This window comes from Loxodonta africana, chromosome 17 (genome assembly GCF_030014295.1).
Source record: "Loxodonta africana isolate mLoxAfr1 chromosome 17, mLoxAfr1.hap2, whole genome shotgun sequence".
NCBI lineage: Eukaryota > Metazoa > Chordata > Mammalia > Proboscidea > Elephantidae > Loxodonta > Loxodonta africana.
Window position 1 is genome coordinate 29,760,607 of NC_087358.1, and position 19,669 is coordinate 29,780,275.

At 37.5% G+C, this 19,669-nt stretch overlaps 1 protein-coding gene across 15 annotated transcripts in view; it reads left to right on the forward strand.

Moving 5' to 3' along the window:
* Nucleotides 1-19,669, forward strand: part of MYCBP2 (MYC binding protein 2) — a 287,598-nt gene that overhangs the window by 233,956 nt on the left and 33,973 nt on the right. For all 15 annotated transcript variants that reach the window (XM_064270017.1, XM_064270009.1, XM_064270015.1 and 12 more), the window contains 10 exons: nt 364-2,007; nt 3,178-3,347; nt 4,110-4,354; nt 6,921-7,088; nt 9,469-9,626; nt 10,722-10,921; nt 11,823-11,972; nt 17,225-17,385; nt 18,404-18,560; nt 18,744-18,968. In XM_064270017.1, the coding sequence (XP_064126087.1) occupies nt 364-2,007; nt 3,178-3,347; nt 4,110-4,354; nt 6,921-7,088; nt 9,469-9,626; nt 10,722-10,921; nt 11,823-11,972; nt 17,225-17,385; nt 18,404-18,560; nt 18,744-18,968 (3,278 nt within the window). The remainder of the gene's footprint in view (nt 1-363; nt 2,008-3,177; nt 3,348-4,109; nt 4,355-6,920; nt 7,089-9,468; nt 9,627-10,721; nt 10,922-11,822; nt 11,973-17,224; nt 17,386-18,403; nt 18,561-18,743; nt 18,969-19,669) is intronic.

Consider the following 19,669-nt stretch of genomic DNA (forward strand, 5'->3'; position numbering starts at 1 on the left):
TTTCGCTCTAATTTCTGCTTTCCAAAGTTATATTTTTTTCTCTCTAGTTACTGACTGAATTTTTAAACTCTTATTGCTTATTGTACAGGGGCTAAGGTTCAGAGTTCACTGAAAATTCATGCTGGTGCATATATACTATTTGCTCAGCCTGTTTCTGCATCCCTGAAAACAGATTTGGTGGTAACAGTTGTATAGTGATGTTAGAAATTTTATGAGAAATAGTTCCCTTTTTTTTTCTTTTATTTATTTTTGCCTGTGACAATGTGGATTTGTTAGCTATGTTTTCATTTAAGTATTTAATTGCTAAATTAGCCAGAAAATATAATTTTATTAACATGTTTCACTATGAAATGAACCATACAGGTGAGCGAGGAAATGTCTCAGCATCTTCCAGACCAGTCTCTACATCTGGAAAATCAGAACTGTCCTCTAAACACAGCAGATCACTTAAGCCTGACGGACGTATGAGCCGGACTGCTACTGATCAGAAGAAGCCACGGGGTACAGAAGGTTTATCTGCTAGTGAATCCCTCATGTTAAAATCTGACGCTGCAAAGCTGAGGTCAGATTCTCATAGTAGGTCATTGTCCCCCAACCATAACACCTTGCAGACACTAAAATCTGATGGGAGGATGTCTTCTAGCCTCAGAGCCGAATCCCCAGGACCAGGTTCTCGGTCATCATCTCCTAAGCCAAAGACTGTCCCAACCAGTAGGCCTAGCCCATCTGGTGCTAGTTCTCCACGCTCCTCCTCACCACATGATAAAAATCTACCTCAAAAAAGCACTGCTCCTGTTAAGACAAAACTTGATCCTCCTAGGGAACGTTCCAAATCAGACTCTTACACGCTTGATCCAGATACCCTCCGCAAGAAGAAAATGCCCTTGACAGAACCGTTGAGGGGACGATCAACATCACCAAAACCAAAATCAGTACCAAAGGATCCTAAAGGGTCCCCTGGATCCGAAAATAGAGCTCCCTCTCCTCATGTGGTACAAGAAAACCTTCACAGCGAGGTGGTTGAAGTCTGCACTTCAAGTACTTTGAAAACAAATAGTCTAACAGATAGTACCTGTGATGAAAGCAGTGAATTTAAGAGTGTGGATGAAGGCTCAAATAAAGTTCATTTCAGCATAGGAAAAGCGCCACTGAAAGATGAACAGGAAATGAGAGCTTCCCCCAAAGTAAGTCGAAAGTGTGCTAATAGGCACACCAGACCCAAAAAGGAAAAATCTAGCTTTCTTTTCAAAGGAGATGGATCCAAACCTTTAGAGCCAGCCAAGCAAGCCATGTCCCCCTCTGTGGCTGAGTGTGCCCGAGCAGTCTTTGCCTCTTTCCTTTGGCATGAGGGCATAGTACATGACGCCATGGCATGTTCTTCCTTCCTAAAATTTAATCCTGAACTTTCCAAAGAACATGCTCCCATAAGGAGTAGTTTAAATAGCCAACAGCCTACAGAGGAAAAGGAAACCAAGTTAAAAAATAGACACTCACTGGAAATATCATCTGCTCTTAATATGTTTAATATTGCACCTCATGGACCAGATATATCTAAAATGGGTAGCATCAACAAAAATAAGGTGTTGTCTATGCTAAAGGAACCACCTCTGCATGAGAAGTGTGAGGACGGGAAAGCTGAAGCCACTTTTGAAATGTCCATGCATCACACAATGAAGTCTAAATCGCCTCTTCCCTTAACTCTGCAACATTTAGTGGCTTTTTGGGAAGACATCTCTTTGGCTACTATCAAAGCTGCTTCCCAGAATATGATTTTTCCAAGTCCTGGTTCCTGTGCAGTCCTTAAAAAGAAAGAGTGTGAGAAAGAGAATAAAAAGGCCAAAAAGGAAAAAAAGAAAAAAGAAAAGGCAGAAGTTCGGCCCCGGGGTAATTTGTTTGGTGAGATGGCCCAGCTCGCCATTGGAGGACCAGAGAAGGACACCATCTGTGAGCTGTGTGGAGAATCACATCCCTACCCAGTGACCTATCACATGAGACAAGCACACCCAGGTAAACTATAGTTTTGAAAATATATAAGAACTCCTTTTTTGTGGTTTTTTTTAATGAATTAGGTCGTTTTTAACTTGAGCTGTTCTATGAATTGTGTTAAAGTATAGGGAAACTTTTCCCTAGAATGTGTACAATGTTGTTGTTAGGTGCCGTTAGATCGGTTCCAACCCATATGTACAACAGAACGAAATACTGCCCAGTCCTGCACCGTCCTCACCATTGTTGTTATGTTTAAGCCCGTCATTGCAGCCACTATGTCAATCACCTCGTTGAGAGTATTCCTCTTTTTCGCTGACCCTCTGCTTTACCAAACATGATGTTGTTGTCCAAGGACTGGTACCTCCTGATGACATGCCCAGACTACCTAGTGCCTTACAATGTAATTTTTTAAGTACATTATCAATATAGGTTTTGTGAAAAATAGTTTGATTAGTGAGGCAATTTATTGCTATTTCATTTTAATGTATCACATTTTGAGGTATTGTTTTTTTTTTAATATTTTGTATATTACTCAAAGGATACTATTAAGGTGTCTCACACAATAGAAATAATGGCATGCACACACTAGGGCAGATCCCAATATCAGGTCTCCTTTGATTTAGTGTTTCCCTGTTCAAAGTTGCAAATCAAATCAGATGCTTTTGATTTCTTTGGGTATTTTTCAGTGGAAATGATATAAACTATTTTGTTTCATCAAAAGACTGCATTTTCAATAAATATAAGGATTTCTATAGCATTAATTAATACTGATTAGTATGCTAAAATTTATCTCATATGAGTTTTGTAAAAATATTTTGGTTTTCTGCATGTTACCCCTGAAACCTTTTATAAAATATGTGATTCCTTAAATTATACACTTCTTACAGAATATTTTTATACCTATTATTTTTTTCCAGTTTTACTAGCATACTTAAGTAAACCTGAATGTGGCTACATTGTATATTTCTTTTAACCTGCTGTATAGAAATAAAGTTATTACTAATATTTCGGACATTGTTTAATTGAACGCTTTTTGGTCGAGCATAATGTTTTTCTGGGGGAAAAAAATCCATCAAGATATTTTCTTCTATATTTTGTTTACTTCAAGAAGGTAAACCTGTCAATGTATAAATAGTAGGATTACCCTGTTAAGGACACTTAAAGAATTAGTTATTTTTGTCATTGTTCAAGGTTGTGGCCGATACGCTGGTGGACAAGGTTACAATAGCATTGGACATTTTTGTGGAGGATGGGCTGGCAACTGTGGTGATGGTGGCATAGGAGGAAGCACTTGGTATCTGGTGTGTGATCGCTGTAGAGAAAAATACCTCCGAGAAAAGCAAGCTGCAGCAAGGGAGAAGGTATTTTTATTCTGTTCTGGGCTGTACTATTAATGATATGAATAAACCTTGTAAAAATCTTTTTATTATCATGTCATTACATCAGAGAAGCTCTACATAATTGATATTAAAGATAAGTTTTCATAACAGAAACAAAATACAATTTTTAATGTTTGTACTAGGTCAGCAGTTTTTATTACAAAAATAAATTATATCTTGGGACAATAGAAGGCAGCTACCTATGGCACATATGTCTCAGTGACAAATATTATTGTATAATTCTTTGTGGTTAATCGTCCACTGCTCTGCACATATCAGTATCTTTCCCTCTTAACTTTTCTCTCTCATAACTCTTCTTTTTTTTTTTTTGGCACCTTTTTCCCTCCTCTTTATTTTCTTAATTTCTAATTATTTTGTAGGACTTATGGCAACTCCGTTATCATTCACACTAGTGACACTCCTAACAAAAAATTTTGATGAATAGACACATTAACATACCCAGATGATTTACTCTTTTTAAAAGATAGACTTTACTAGGAAGATTTCTCATTTTTCTAGGAAAAAAAAAGAAATGTAGTTTGTGTTCAATATAAAATATTTGCAGTCAGTTCAGGAGAAGCACGAAGTGCGTGTTGCTTTCGGTAATCACTGTCATTATTTTAAAGTAGTTCTACAAATGTTAAGTAATTTTTATTAGAAACCCAAAATACTTAGCTTAAGAAATTAAAATTTTAAATCTAATGTTGGAAAAGATTACTACAAATTCACATCTTTCTTTGCCAGGTCAAACAATCTAGGAGAAAGCCAATGCAAGTCAAGACTCCTCGCGCCTTGCCCACTCTGGAGGCACACCAGGTGATTAGAGCTAATGCACTCTTCCTGCTGTCCCTGAGTAGTGCAGCAGAGCCCAGCATTCTGTGTTACCATCCTGCAAAGCCGTTCCAGTCTCAGCTTCCCAGTGTGAAAGAGGGCATCTCCGAAGACCTTCCTGTTAAAATGCCTTGTCTCTACCTACAGACATTAGATAGGTAATAAAAGCTTTTTTTGCTTTTGTTTGGTTTTTAAATCACATTTGGATTAATAGCTTCTGTTGATTAACTAATACCATACCATGGGGTAGTTTAGTATTTGCTCTAAATACAAATATTACATAAGATATTGTGTATAATAAAGAAGGTTTCAGGAATTTATTTTCTGAGTTGCTTTGTCCCTCATATGATTGGGTACATACTTTATGATAGTAAATATTAAAAACCCATGTAAATACTTTGTCAATTTTATTATTAATACAAGATATAGCGTAGAAAGGAAAGCTTTAGCTGTCTTTTACTTTTTGGTAGGCTGTCTTTAGTGTGTCAATAGTGAGAAATACTAAAGTTGAAAGATACTGATATATTTCCTATAGAAGTTTTTCATTTTTTAAAATTATTCATTGTGTTAGCATTTAATGAACACTAACTGGGCACCAGCATTGTGTTAGACCCTAAAGATACCAAGATGACTATAATAAAATCATAGCTTTGTTGTGCTTATACTCTGGTGGGAAGTAAATGAAACATTTAAAATACCATTTCAAGAGCACTGCCATAGAAGCATGTATAGGATGCTGTTAAAGTAATATGTGGGGTGCACCTGAATCTTCCCAAGGAAATCAGGGGAAGTTTTCCATAGGATCTGACAGTTTAGCACAGTTTTGAAGGATAAGTGAAAATTCATCAGGCAAATGGGGGATTCCTGACAGAGTAAACGGCATGTGTGAAGAAACAAATGAAGTAATATTATACATTTGAGGAAATGTAGGCTTGTTAAAGTATTGATCACTGTAAAAAATATGTGAAAGACAGCTGGAAATGGTTACCCAGGCCAGGTAATGTGGGCCCCTGCAGGCCATGCCAAGATTGGATTATATCCCACAGGCAGAGGAAATGGTCAAAGAATTTTAAGCAGAGAAATACATGAACTGCTTTGCATTTAGAAGATCACTGTGTTAGTAATGTGGAAACTGGGTAAAAGGGCCTAAGTGAAGAAGGAGAAGCCTGTAAATAGCATACAACTTTCCTGTATCGGACATGGGTTGTGCAGCCTATGCTTTCATATAGCCTTTCATATACCAAATTCAGATTTTTTCCATCAACTTACAAATGAAGATGTCTAGATATCACCTGCTTGCATGCTGTCTTTGTTATCTAGTGCTGCTATAACAAATACCGTAAATGGGTGGCTTTAACAAACAGAAATTTATTTTCTCACAGTTAGGAGTCTAGAAGTCCAAATTCAGAGTGCAGGCTCTAGGGGAAGGCTTTCTTTCTCTCTCTGGAGGAAGGTCCTTACCTCTTTTGAGCTTCTGCTCCTGGGCAATCTCCATGTGGCTTGCCATTTCTCTTTCCCAGTTTCTGCTTGCTCACTTACTTATTTAATCACTTTGATATCTCAAAAAAGAATGATTTAAGACATACTTTACACTAAAATGGTCTCATTAAAATAACAAGGAAACCCATTCCAAATGGGATTATAACCACAGGTACAGGGAGTAAGATTTACAACACATATTTTGGGGGGACACAATTCAAACCATAATATGTGACTTGCCAACCAACAGTGGTACCCTGTATGTATAGCACAGTTGTGTAATTTTTTTAATTTTATACTTACTATTTCAATAAAGGAAATGAGAAAAAAATGAAAATGTGGAACTAAATCATTTGAGACTGAGGTAGAAATCATCAGGTATGCCAGATGGAACAATCTTTAGCTTTAATCAGACCACTCGGTGGACTTAGGTTAACAAAGTCTAATTTGAAAAAAAAAAAAAAAAATGAATTATAAAACATATTTTAAAAAATCCTGACGAAGCATGGTTAGAGATTTTATTTTTTTAGTTCTGCAGGAATGGACATTTCCCTTATCCATGGGACATTTCATAAGTCTGATCTTTCTCACCCTTGGCTCATATATGTAACTATAAAAATAGGTGACAGCTTGTATTTCAGTAGTCCAGGCAAGACATGATACACAGCTTAATCAAGGCAGTGATGATAGAGAATGAAAGGAGAGCATGGTTGTGAGAGGAAACCTAGTACTCACAGGCTGAGTGACTAGTGATGGTTGAGAGCTAAGCGTACTTCTATGCTGAGTGATGTTAGTTTCAGCACTTGGATCACTCACCAAAATACTGGAAGATGGAACGATTCTCAGAAGAAGAAAATGAGTTCAGTTTTGAATTTGAAATGTTTGAGATATTTGGAACATCTATGTGTAAAATGGGAAGCCCTGGTGGCGTAGTGGTTAAGTGCTACAGCTGCTAACCAAAGGGTCAGCAGTTTGAATCCGCCAGGCGCTCCTTGGAAACTCTATGGAGCAGTTCTACTCTGTCCTATAGGGTCCCTATGAGTCAGAATCGACTCGACAGCACTGGGTGGGTATGTATAAAATTATCAGCCTTTTATTTCTACCTACCTTCATCTATGATTATTTAATACTTCACCTATAATTATAGATTTACATGTGCTGGTTTTATTTTTAGGAAAGAAATTAATAATGGAGAGGCTCTGTATTGCCATCATATTTTAAATTACTGGGCTTCATTTAATGCAGGCATCATCATGAAAATTTTGTGGGCTATCAAGATGACAACCTATTCCAGGATGAAATGAGGTATCTCCGTTCAACATCTGTTCCTGCCCCGTACATATCAGTAACTCCTGATGCAAGTCCTAATGTCTTTGAAGAGCCAGAGAGCAATATGAAGTCTATGCCTCCAAGGTATTTTAGTTCTCTCCTCTTTGTTGAATGGCCAGTGTTTGGTAAAGAAAGACTTTTTAAACTAGAAAAGAATGCTCTAGAAGCTCTCTTAAACATCCTGTCTCGAAGAGGATATTGAGTCGGCTCTGCTAAGTGTTAGAGCAGTAAGAAAAAGCATACGTATGTACTCCTGCTTAAGCATGGTGGTATCAGAATTAAGTGCTCCTTAAAAACTGAACACAATCTCCTAAATATAATGCAGAAGAAAATAGGGAACCACTAAGACTATTTAAAAGAATTGCATGAAAAAGTGCAAAGATATTCTGTCAGTGTCTATTGAGAAGCTGATAAACTTAGTGGAAGATTTCAGCTACATATGTGGAATTATAGATTATGTTGGGAATGGTTGTGAGGAAAGATTTAAATAAAGAAGATATTTTGTAGGGAAAAAAATCAGCTTGACTTTTTGACTAACTGGTTAATGGAAAAGATAAGTTTAAGATGACATCGAGATTTCAGGCCGAAATTTTTGTGTAAGTGTCGTCATTGGAGAGTTGTTGCTAAAGGAAGATAGAACGTGCTTATTTGGATAAGCTGCTGTGTTAATATTATACTGTTATAAACATGGGCAATAGTAGTTCAGTGGTAGAACTCTCTATAGAGTTGCTATGAGTTGGAACCAACTTGATGGCACCTAACAACATGCAGAAGACTCGGGTCTGATTCCCAGCCAGTGCACTTCAGCCGCAGCCCCCACCCGTCTCTCAGTGGAAGCTTGTGTATTGTTATGATGGTGAACAGGTTTCAAGAGAGCTTCCAGACTCAGACAGGCTAGGAAGAAAGGCCTGGCAATGTACTTCTGGAAAGCCCATCCACATGAGTCCCGGGAGTTTAGGTTAAGAAACCCTTCCATTAACATCCACTTGATTTAGTATTGAGAACTTAATTTGGCGCCAGACTCACCCTGTCCAGTTCTAAAGACTCCTTTTACTCAGAGGCAAATAAGAGGCCTAAGCAACATGCTCCTTCATCCTTTTCTCTCTGATTGTACCTAGTCACTTGGTCATGGTTTATCCTTCTGAAGATGGTGGTCAAGTGTACTGTTTCTTCCCAAGGAAGAGGATTCCCATACAAAATACACACAGTAGTTTAGTTCTCTGAGGGAGAAGCTGTATAAGAAAGGACTGAATATTTGAAAATACAGATTTAGCATGTTTACTCCTAAATACCAAGAGCTGCATTCTCTGGAACTCTGATCTACTTGTGTTCTTGAACTAGACAGAGCCTTGCCTCCCAGAGGTGACTGTAAGAGGATTTCTCCTTAACTAGCCTGATCAAGCACTCGGCTGCTAACCAAAAGGTTGGCAAGTTTGAACCCATCCGGCAGCTCCACAGGAGAAAGACGTGGTGGTCTTCTCCTGTAAAGATTATCGTCGTTGTCTGCCATCAAGTCAATTCCGATTCACAGCAACCCTGTCGGACAGAGAGGAGCTGCCCCGTAGGCTTTCCTAGCCTGAAATCTTTATGGGAGCAGATCGCCAGGTCTTTTCTCCTGAGGAGTAGCTGGTGGGTTCAAACCACCGACCTTTTGGTTAGCAGCCAGGGCTCCTCTCATAAAGAATATTGCCTAGAAAGCCTTATGTCACTTGGGGTCACTCTGAGTCGAAAATGAACTCGATAGCACCTAACAACAACAAAGCCTCTAGATAGAGTCCTGAGTGGTGTAAACGGTTAATGTGCTCAACTGTTAACCAAAAGGTTGGCAGTTCAAGTCTGCTCAGAGGAGGCACCTTGGAAGAAAGACTTGGCGATCTACTTCCAAAAAATTAGCCATTGCAAACCCTGATACACATGGGGTCACCATGAGTCCAAATCAAACAACTTGTTTGTTTCTTTGTTTCCTGGATTTTTTTTTTGTATGTACCTATCCATTTTCTTTCTCTTCAGTACACATACGAATCCAAACCAAAACCAAACCCAGTGCTGTCGAGTCGATTCCGACTCATAGCGACCCAATAGGACAGAGTAGAACTGCCGACACATGTGAATAGCTTCCTGTTTTTCCGTAACACCGCGACGCATGCGTTCAACCACCACGTGCATTTTATTCTAAAGGGAGCTTGGAACACTTGGTGCATTTTCTTTCTTTTCCATTTAAAAAGTAAAGTACATTTAAGAAAACCAGAAATTTTAATACAGTTCTGAAATCAACCAAAACGTTACTGCATTTGAAAAGATCAAATTCTGATTTAAGGAGAAATTGCCAAGTTGGTTTTGAGTTTGTGTTTTTCCACATGAAATATAGATTCACATATTTGACTACACTATTATAAAATAAATACAGAGCACTTCTCTTATTTTTTTCTTCCAAGTTTATCTATCATTCCTGTTCTATCTGTAGCTTGGAAACTAGTCCCATAACCGATACTGATCTGGCAAAGAGAACTGTCTTCCAAAGATCATACTCAGTTGTTGCTTCTGAATATGATAAACAGCACTCCATCCTACCTGCACGAGTTAAGGCCATTCCTAGAAGAAGAGTTAACAGTGGAGACACTGGTAAGTATAAAAATAAAATGGAAGACTGAGTGATTCAACTACTAAAAAGAAAAAAGAGAATTAGAAAGTAGTTATAGTTGCAGATGTTTTTAAAAATCTAATTTTTGAAGAAGAAATGGATTAATTCTGAAATTGTGAGAGGCAGTCTTTCAACTAAATGCATTCGTAAATTTGCCTTTGGAAATTTTGCATCATGGTTGGAAGAGATACCCAGAGATCCTCCACTGATTCTGCAAGGATAGAAATTGACCTTTAAAATCTTACCTGTACCTGTTAGATATCTAACATTATCCCTTCCACTAAGTGTCAGTGAACTAGCAGTTCCGGTGGATTATGTATTCTCAGTTATCTCCCCATCCCCAGTGGCATCTACTACCACTCTGAATAGATGAAACTTTGGGGAGATAAGTAGCTCTTAAACAGTAAAAAAGTTAGGTAATCTGAACCAATTGACTTCAGTAACTCCATGTTGGAGCTGGAGATTTCTACCTCAAAAGTAAAAAAACCAAGAGAAGAAGATAGTATGGTGATTGCTTATCACGTAGACCATTTACTAAAATGAAGATTTGGCCTAAAAATTATCAGAAGATGCTTATGTACTTTTGCACACCTTCAGTAAAAATACTATTAAACATCTCTCAGCAATTTATGGGATCATTCAATGAATATTTTTGAGCTCCTATTATTGAGACACCTTTATTGTAAAGCGGTCCAAAAAATAATGGCAAGGAGATGTAGGTTCCATTTAAGGAGAAAATTAGTCATTTAGCTTTTAGTGTGTTTTAGAAAATACAAACTTCGGATTGAGTCCTGGATTCAAAACCCACCCCTACGACTTAATACCTGTATGACTTCTGGAGAGTAAGATATTTGATCTTTCTTAGCCTCACTTTCTTCCTCAATAAAATTAGAAATAATTGTGATTTGTGTCAAGTGCAAAAAAAAAAAAACTTTGAAATGAATAAGCTAGGTACTATTATTTTTTAATATCCAAATAGAACTGCAAAATGTTTAAAGGTTTTAGTTCTTCCATCTTAAATGTATTAATCTTATGCACTATTTATGGAAATTAATGATTTTCTTTTTTTTAAATAGAAGTTGGTTCTTCTCTCTTGAGACATCCATCTCCTGAGCTTTCCCGACTAATCTCAGCCCATAGCTCTCTTTCCAAAGGAGAACGAAATTTCCAATGGCCAGTTTTAGCTTTTGTTATACAGCATCATGATCTAGAAGGTCTTGAAATAGCAATGAAACAGGCCTTAAGGAAATCTGCTTGTCGAGTGTTTGCTATGGAGGTATGTATACATTAATGGAATTGTTGTTTCATTGATTAATCTAATTATGTAATGATTCCATTTAATGATGCCTCTTTTCTACCAAGTAAAGGTTGTGACACATTAAGAGGCATTAATCAGTGACAAATATCAAGTGTTTGCACAAAAATTTCAAAATCAAACTCTAAGTTTGTAGATGTAAATGAATTTAGAATTCCATACTGAAGCATTCTAAAGAAATTTATTTTTGTGTTGCATTATTGTATGAATTCTGAGCTTTCTGCATTTAGAATGTATTTTTAGGTTAGTAGAATAATCTTTTTTTTTTTAGAATAATCATGCAAAAGGAATGAGAAGTAGGTTTTTTGAGTTATAAATTTACCAATAATAAATAAGTTCTGCCTGAGTCTCCAGTCTCTGGAAATGGCAGAATTGCTGCATACCACAGGTCTGCAGATGGTGAATCTTCCTTCTTATTTATGTGTGTGATAAATAACTTGCCATTTCATTGATGTGAACAATACAACCATACTTAAAGCAGTGGTAGCTTGTGTAACGCTTGAGAAGTATTCTTTGTTGACACTAAATACAAATTGGCAGAAAATATACTTGAGTAAATTAGTATTAAGAAATTTCTAAATAAAAAGCGAGTTTGAAAAAAGTATTTTGGTGTCACATTTCAGAAATATTTTTTCCCTGTTATTATTGTTTATTTGTTTTGTTTTGTTTTTAATTAAGACCAAAATTATTGGCTAAGTTCAGCGTTCTTTCATTGAAATTAGGGTCAGACTTCCCTAATATCTTTCCTGAAACACATAATCCGTGGATTGACTTTGTTTCTGAGAAAGAGAAGCCCTATGTTTTCAATTCGTATGATGTATTTTCTTTTCATCTTGAGCTCTTTCGACCATCATTTATTCAGGCTTTCAACTGGCTTCTGTGTAATGTCATCCAAACAACTTCTCTCCATGATATTCTCTGGCATTTTGTGGCATCACTGACTCCTGCTCCAGTAGAACCCGAAGAAGAAGAGGATGAGGAAAATAAAACAAACAAAGAAAGTACAGAACAAGTAAGTGAGATTCTTGTTTGTTTAAATTGTCCATGTCTTTATAGCAATGTAGAACCACCTTCAGATAGGACAAAGATTTGTGATGTCATTCCCATATTATATATTCTGAAGGTAAGAATAAAATTTTAATGCTGTGGGGGAAGTATTAACTATATTTAGTGAAAGATTTATGTATAATAAAGATGTTGTAATGGACCAGAACTACCTCATCCTCCACCAGACTGAGCCCAGAACAACTAGATGGTGCCTGGTTACCACCACTGACTGCTCTGGCAGGGACCACGATACAGGGTCCCAGACAGAGTGGAAGAAAATGTAGAACAAAATTCAAGTTCACAAGGAAAAAAAAAAAAAAGACGAGACTTGCTGTTCTGACAGAGACTGGAGAAACCTCAAGACTGTGGCCCCCCAACACCCTTTTAACTCAGTACTGAAGTCACCGCTGAGGTTCACCCAAAGATTAGACAGGTTTATAGGGTCAACAATAACACACGTGACAGACGTGCTTCATAATTCAATCATGTATACAAGACTAATGGGCACACCAGCCCAAAAACAAAGACAAGAACTCACAGGAAGAGACAGGAAAACTGAACGAATGGAAGCAGGGAACCTGGCAAGGGGAGAAGGTAAGAGTGTTGACACATCACAGGGTTGATGAGCAGTGTCACGAAACAATTCGTGTATTAACTGTTCAATGAGAAACTAACTTGCTCTGTAAACTTTCACTTAAATCACAATAAAAATAAAAATAGGAGTTCAGTGGTATCTTCCTCCCCCAAAAGAAAGATGCTGTCAGTCATATCTGATTTCTCCTTAAACTCCATTGTCATGAACCAATTATATGACAAATAAACGGCAACATTATTGTATACATATTTTATCACAATTAAAAAACTCTTGGATTGGCAAAGTTCTCGTTATGGCCATGATGAAACAGAGGGTATCAGACTTAGCTGCCCCAGTAAACAACTAAAAGTTGAACAAAATATGTGCAACCAGCTGCTGGTAGGCTTTGGACAACAACCAGTGCAGGGCTCTGATCCTTGAGAGAAGCAAAGGGACTTAGAGGGTGAGTTCCGTGACCTGGGAGAAACCCCAAGTAGAGAGCTTTAGTTTTGTTGGGCAGAGGAAATAGAGATCCATGTTTGGGGCTTCTGAGGGAGCTGTGATTTGGAGAGCAAGATACTAGAAGGAGAAAGAATCCAAACATTTTGTATAAAAATACCCTTTGGGCCCTAGCTTCTCCTAAACTATGCATGTTGTTGTTAGGTGCCCTCCAGTCAATTTTGACTCATAAAGACTCCCTGTGACAGAGTAAAACTGCCCCATAGGGTTTTCTAGGCTATAATCCTCACTAGAGCACATGACCAGGTCTTTCTCCCTGCAGAGCAGCTGCGCAGGTTCAAACAGCCAGCCTTTTTGGTTAGCAGCTGAGTGTTTAACCATTCGCAGGGTGATAGTCTGGGAGACCTAGCAGAGAACAGCTAATTGGAAACAAAGAACTGAACAGATTCTTGGCTTCAGAGCTAGGGAAGCTTTCAAGTTCTAGCCCAACCACAGTACAGGGAGTGTGATGGACGCCCCTGGCTCATAGTTAAGACCCCAGAGAGACGTGCCTGAGGAGTAGGACCACCCCTAAGGAGTAAAAGCAATGCTTAAAATCAAGGGCAAAAGCAAAATAGCTCCCATTCTAACAAGCCCAAATGCCCAGCCTTGACAATCCAGGTTCGTTAGAAGATAGCATGAACTAAAACTGTACAATGTGTAATCAATAGATGTGTAAAAAAGAACACAAAAATAATCATATTTCATTTAACTCATTGACCCAGTACAAAAAGTTTGATGAGACTGTGCGGTTAACAGAATGGAGAAACAAGCACACTTCTGCTTTGCTGTGGAGAAGCAACCTCTCAGAGAACAGTGTAGCAAGATCCATCAAAATACCCATTAAAATGATTCAGTAATCCCATTTCTATGAATTTATCCTATCATGTACGCATGTGTATAAAATGACAAATACACAAGCTGATTCATTACGCAATTTTTTATATAAGCAAAAGATTGAAAACAACTGTGGCTTTTCTGAAGCGGACTGCTGAATAGTTATTTCCATTCATTGGATTACTGTGCAGCAGGATAACGTGTGTTACATCCATCTCTAATAAGGGGTGAGCTCCAAGATAAACTGTTCATTGTGAAAAAGGAAAGGCCAAGTCATTGTGTTTAGAATGCTACTATTTGTGTGAACGCACCACGATATTTATAGACCATCTGTGTAATGCTACACAAAAACCCATTGCTGCCAAGTTGATTCCCACTCTTAGCATCTCTATGGGACAGAGTAGAACTGCCCCATAGGATTTCCAAGGCTGTAATTGTTGTGGAACCAGACTGCTACATCTTTCTTCTGTGAAGCAGCTTGTGGGTTCAAGCCTCTGACCTTTTGGCTAGCAAGGAGAGCTTAACTACTGTGCCACCAGGGCTCCAATGATACACAACAAACAGGTGTAATAGAGAATGCCAATGGGAAGGGCACGTAGGTGAGTGAGGTATGGAGACGAGGAGACTTACTTTTTCAAATTTTTTTTATTTTTTATTGTGACAAATATTACCTACTCAAAAGAATAAACTTGTTAAATGAGAAACCGTATATGAAACTTGGATCATAATAGACAATGAGTAAGAGTAGCAGTTTATGATATTGAACAGATGTATTAGAACTCAGCAAACCTTATTAGATAACCGCCATGCACAAAATTATTGGAAATAACTAATAGTCACTGCCTTCTAAGTGCTTTTAATCATCTAATATTATGTAAGCATGATATCACATTTTTCCTTACACACCCACTCCTCACTTATCAACATGGTTACGTTCCAAAGACCAGGTTGTTATGCAAAAATTGGCATTATGCAAAAGTGGAGGATAACCACATCAGGTTACAAAATGGAGGATGACTATATCATTACGTAACTGCCAAATTACATTACGTAACTGCCAAATTACATCATTACATAATTGCCAAATTACATAATTATGTAACTGCCAAACCACTGAGAATCATGGCCTAGCCAAGTTGACACAAAAACCCATTGCTGTCAAGTTGATTCTGACTCTTAGCGTCTCTACAGGACAGGGTAGGACTGCCCCATAGGATTTCCAAGGCTGTAATCGTTCTGGAAGCAGCCTGCCACATCTTTCTCCTGTGGAGCAGATGGTTAACCTTAACCATAGCAGTCAGCATTACTCTTGCCTCACACCTTAGCATTTGTTACCGCCAGACGTATGTTGTCAGTGCGCAAAATATTTGGATAGTATATGTTTCACTGTTGTCTTAAATTTGAAATGTTGGATAACAAAATAGTTGATAAGTGAGAAGTAGCTGTATTAAAAAAATGTGCTTTAGTGGAAGTATGGAGAACATTTGAATCACAACGCAAGAGAGATTACTTTTGAGTAAGTGCAGTGGGCAACCTACTTTGAGTACATGCCACAGGATAGATTTCAGCTGTGAAGGGTGGAAGATGTCCTAACCCAAGAAAACACCATAAGCAGAAACTAAAGTGTAGGTGTGAGTTCTAGAGATGTAAATCATCTAATTGTTTTTAAGGAAAAGGCATAAATTTTATGCCAGAATCTAAACAGACTGTTTTTTCACTGATTGGTGTTTTTTGTTTTTCCTGAATAACCACAATTTCCCTAAAAATCTCCAAAAAGAAAGTCCAAAACCCATTGAACAAGCAAAAACCTGGTGGTCTATAATCCTCAGATATTTTTGACCTGCATGTTTAAAAAAAAGACAAGGACAGCATTTTAAAATAAGGACATTTTACTTCTAGCACACAAACCAAAAAAATAAATAAATAAACCTGTTGCCTTTGAGTCAATTCCAGCTCATAGTGACCCTGTTGGGCACAGTAGAAATGCCCCATAGGGTTTCCAGGCTGTAAATCTTTAAGGAAAAAAACTGCCACATCTTTGTCCCATGGAGTGGCTAGTAGGTTCAAACCACCAACCCTTCACTTAGCAGCTGAGCTCTTAAGCACTGTACCACCAGTAGCACACGCACTGATAAGTTTGCTTTTAATTTGAGCCCTGGTGGCACAGTGGTGAAGAGTTGAGGCTGCTAACCAAAAGGTTGGCAGTTCAAATCTACCAGCCCTCCCTGAAAACCCTATGAGGCAGTTCTGCTCTGCCCTATAAAGTCGCTATAAGTCAGAATCAACTCCATGGCAACGGGTTTGATTTTGATTTGGTTTGGTATGTGAACATCCACTCTCAGGTATTGGGGTCTGGCCAACACTGGGCTGGAATTCCCACATAGGACCAATGGGCTTGAGCTGGAAAGCTGCTGCCCAATTTGACTGAGCATGCATTCAGCATTGGCCACTGCCCCCCTACTTCCCCCACTGTGTGCACATGCACCCCACTGCTCCCACATGACACCATGATGTTACCTGCCCAGGTGTGTGTCTTTTGTGACTTCTGCTTTAAAACATATTTACTTAGTTCTCGCTAAGGTTCCAGTTTTATCTAATCAGTCTACTATGATCAGTTTCTTGATATTAGGAAATTCCTTTCTTTGGGGATTTGAAGTACTATCTTAATATTTCTGTTATAAACGCTGTTCCATAGATAATATTAACAAGGCTATCTGGCTGAGGGCTTGAATGGGGAATGAAATCTAACCCCTGCTTCTCTGTACAAGCCGTGGTCCATTTGTCCAAAGGAAGAAGAGTTTTTTCCTAATTCGCATTAAAATACTATGTAGACTAGTGGTGATCCCCAACTTCTGAGTATGTATTATGTTTTCCTTATATAAACACACACAAACATACGCACATATATACATCTATAAATACATACACGTATACATAGACATACATGTATATATGTCCATATATGCATACATGTATGCATATGTAAACATGTATACATTATATATGTATACTTACACAAACATGCAATATGGACTTGTCCTACTAATAGATTTATGTTTGCAGTAGAATCAGTACATATAATGGTATTTATTTGCCTGGTTAATGTGAGTAACCTTAGGACTCTTTCCCTAAAAATAGTACCAACAAAATTAGTTACTTTTAATCAGTGTATGTTTTTGTATATGGTTTGGTTTGGTTGTTTACATTCCTGTTACGTAAGTATCTTAAAAGTATACATAATAGTCTTTTGTGGAGAAAGTTCCTTCCAGCAGACAAACTAATAAAATTGCTTTCAATTTCTGTTTTAGGAGAAAGATACACGAGTATGTGAACATCCCCTCTCAGATATAGTGATTGCAGGGGAGGCCGCGCACCCTTTACCACACACCTTCCACCGCTTGCTTCAGACGATCTCTGATCTTATGATGTCTCTCCCTAGTGGCAGCTCGTTACAGCAAATGGCCCTACGGTAATTTCCTATCTAAGTACTCTAGGTACACTGCAGAAGAGATTTTATGGGTTATACAAAGCCCAAAATACTTGGAAGACCTTTCTTTTTAAGTAATAAGATATAAAGAAATATATATATATATATATATATATATATATATATATATATATACAGTGCCTTCCTCCTTTCTGTCGTAATTTAGAGTTATCTTTCCTCGTACCTCACACTCGAGTGCCCTTTGGTAATATATGCATAATATACTTCTTCGTTACCTGTGTTATCTCTGCCTGTAACAGTCTCTCACACTTTCCCCTCTCCTAGCTCAAGTTACCCTCCCTCAGCACTGCCTGGGAGTAGAATCTTAAATATCACAAAAAAAAAAGTAAAGGGACAATGAATTCTCATAAACAAAAATGAAGATACTTTGAATTTAAAAAAGAATCTTAAGAAAATTGAAGCCTCATTGTATGCAGCTACATTGTGGGGCATCTCCTAATTTTAAGTTGAAATCTGCTGCAATTTTAGCATTACTTTGACATTGTGAACCTTGTCATTAGATCCACCTATTGGACTACACATATAAGTAAAATCCTCCATTGATTCTATAAGAAATAGATGATGGATTTGCCTTCCTGCATCCCTACGTAATAAGACCAGCAGAAGGAAGATTTTTTTCTTCATCACAAGGTTTTTAGAGTATAAGATGTGTTATACCCTGGTGAGTTAACATGTAATTGTAAGACTAATAAATTTGAAAGGCTGTTATAGTTGGTGTAACACTTGTCTACAAAATAGATTCATTACCTTTTTTGCCTAATTTTTCTATATTTACAGTGGGCCGAATGTTCCTTAGAACTTACCTTGCTCTAAAGAAATTATCTTTATTTCTAAAAAAAAAAAATAAGCAGCAATTTTTTTTTTTTTTTTTTAGTTTTAGTTTTTACTAGAGCATTAAGATTTCTTAAAATACTAGCTACAGAGTACTTTTCCAGGAATTCCTCAGGAACTATTTCATGTACTGCTTACACCTTTTTAGATGCTGGAGTCTCAAATTCAAGCAATCTGATCACCAATTCCTCCACCAGAGCAACGTCTTTCATCACATTAACAATATTTTGTCAAAGTCAGATGATGGAGATAGTGAAGAGAGTTTCAGCATCAGCATTCAGTCCGGCTTTGAAGCTATGAGTCAGGTCAGTTTTACAACAGTTATTATCCTGTTGGTTATCGTGTTAGATAATATTCAGTAGTATATTAAAGGAGAAGAGTTTAATTCTGTCTTAAATATTTTTATTTATTTTCTCGTGTCTGCTTGTTTTATTATCATGGAAGATTTCCTTTTGAGTATTACCATTATTTATATTTATTTCTGACAGGAATTGTGCATAGTAATGTGCTTAAAGGACTTAACCAGCATTGTTGACATAAAAACATCAAGCCGACCTGCCATGATTGGCAGTTTGACCGATGGTTCCACAGAAACTTTTTGGGAGTCAGGAGATGAGGATAAAAACAAAACTAAAAACATCACCATCAACTGTGTAAAAGGAATCAATGCCCGCTATGTGTCTGTTCACGTGGACAATTCCCGAGATCTCGGAGTAAGAAAGGAAACTTTATTTGTGGCTTCTGAGTTCTTTACAGGTTTAGTAATCGTGCACTCATTTTAAGTTTAGCAAAAAGGTTTATCTGGAACTTCATCAACCAAGCAACACTTTTATATCCCCCAGATAAATCTTCAATCTAAAAACAGATGAATATGTTTGGGGTCCTGTGAAATACCAGTTCTAAAAAGAAGTCTGATTACAAATATACCATAGCTACAGCTAAGCAAAATAAATTTCTGTTTTATGATTTTCTGTCTCCATGCCTTTTTCTACCTTCCAATTCCTTGGCTTAGAAATCCTCCTCTTTAACTCTGCCTATCGAATCTCACAAGCTCTGTAAAACCCAACAGAAAAATCCTCTCCTGGTATAAAATTTACTATAGAAATGACTCTTTCCCACCTCTGTGTTTTCGGTATTACTACTCTGATGACGTTAGTACACTTAGACCTATAGTGTTATTAGATATAAGTTCCTACTTCTCACACCCTCAGTGCCCATGGGGAAAAAAAGCTCCTGAACTAACCTAAATAATCATAGTTTACATTCTCCCTGGCCATAGCCTACCCATGTTTCCACTGAATTGGGCACTCTTTTATGTAAGACACTAAACAAGTGAAAAAGAGTCTAATTTACTGAGTGTTAGTAAAGATTAAAAAATTACAGGCAAGAAAATCCTATGGAACAGTTTCCTTCT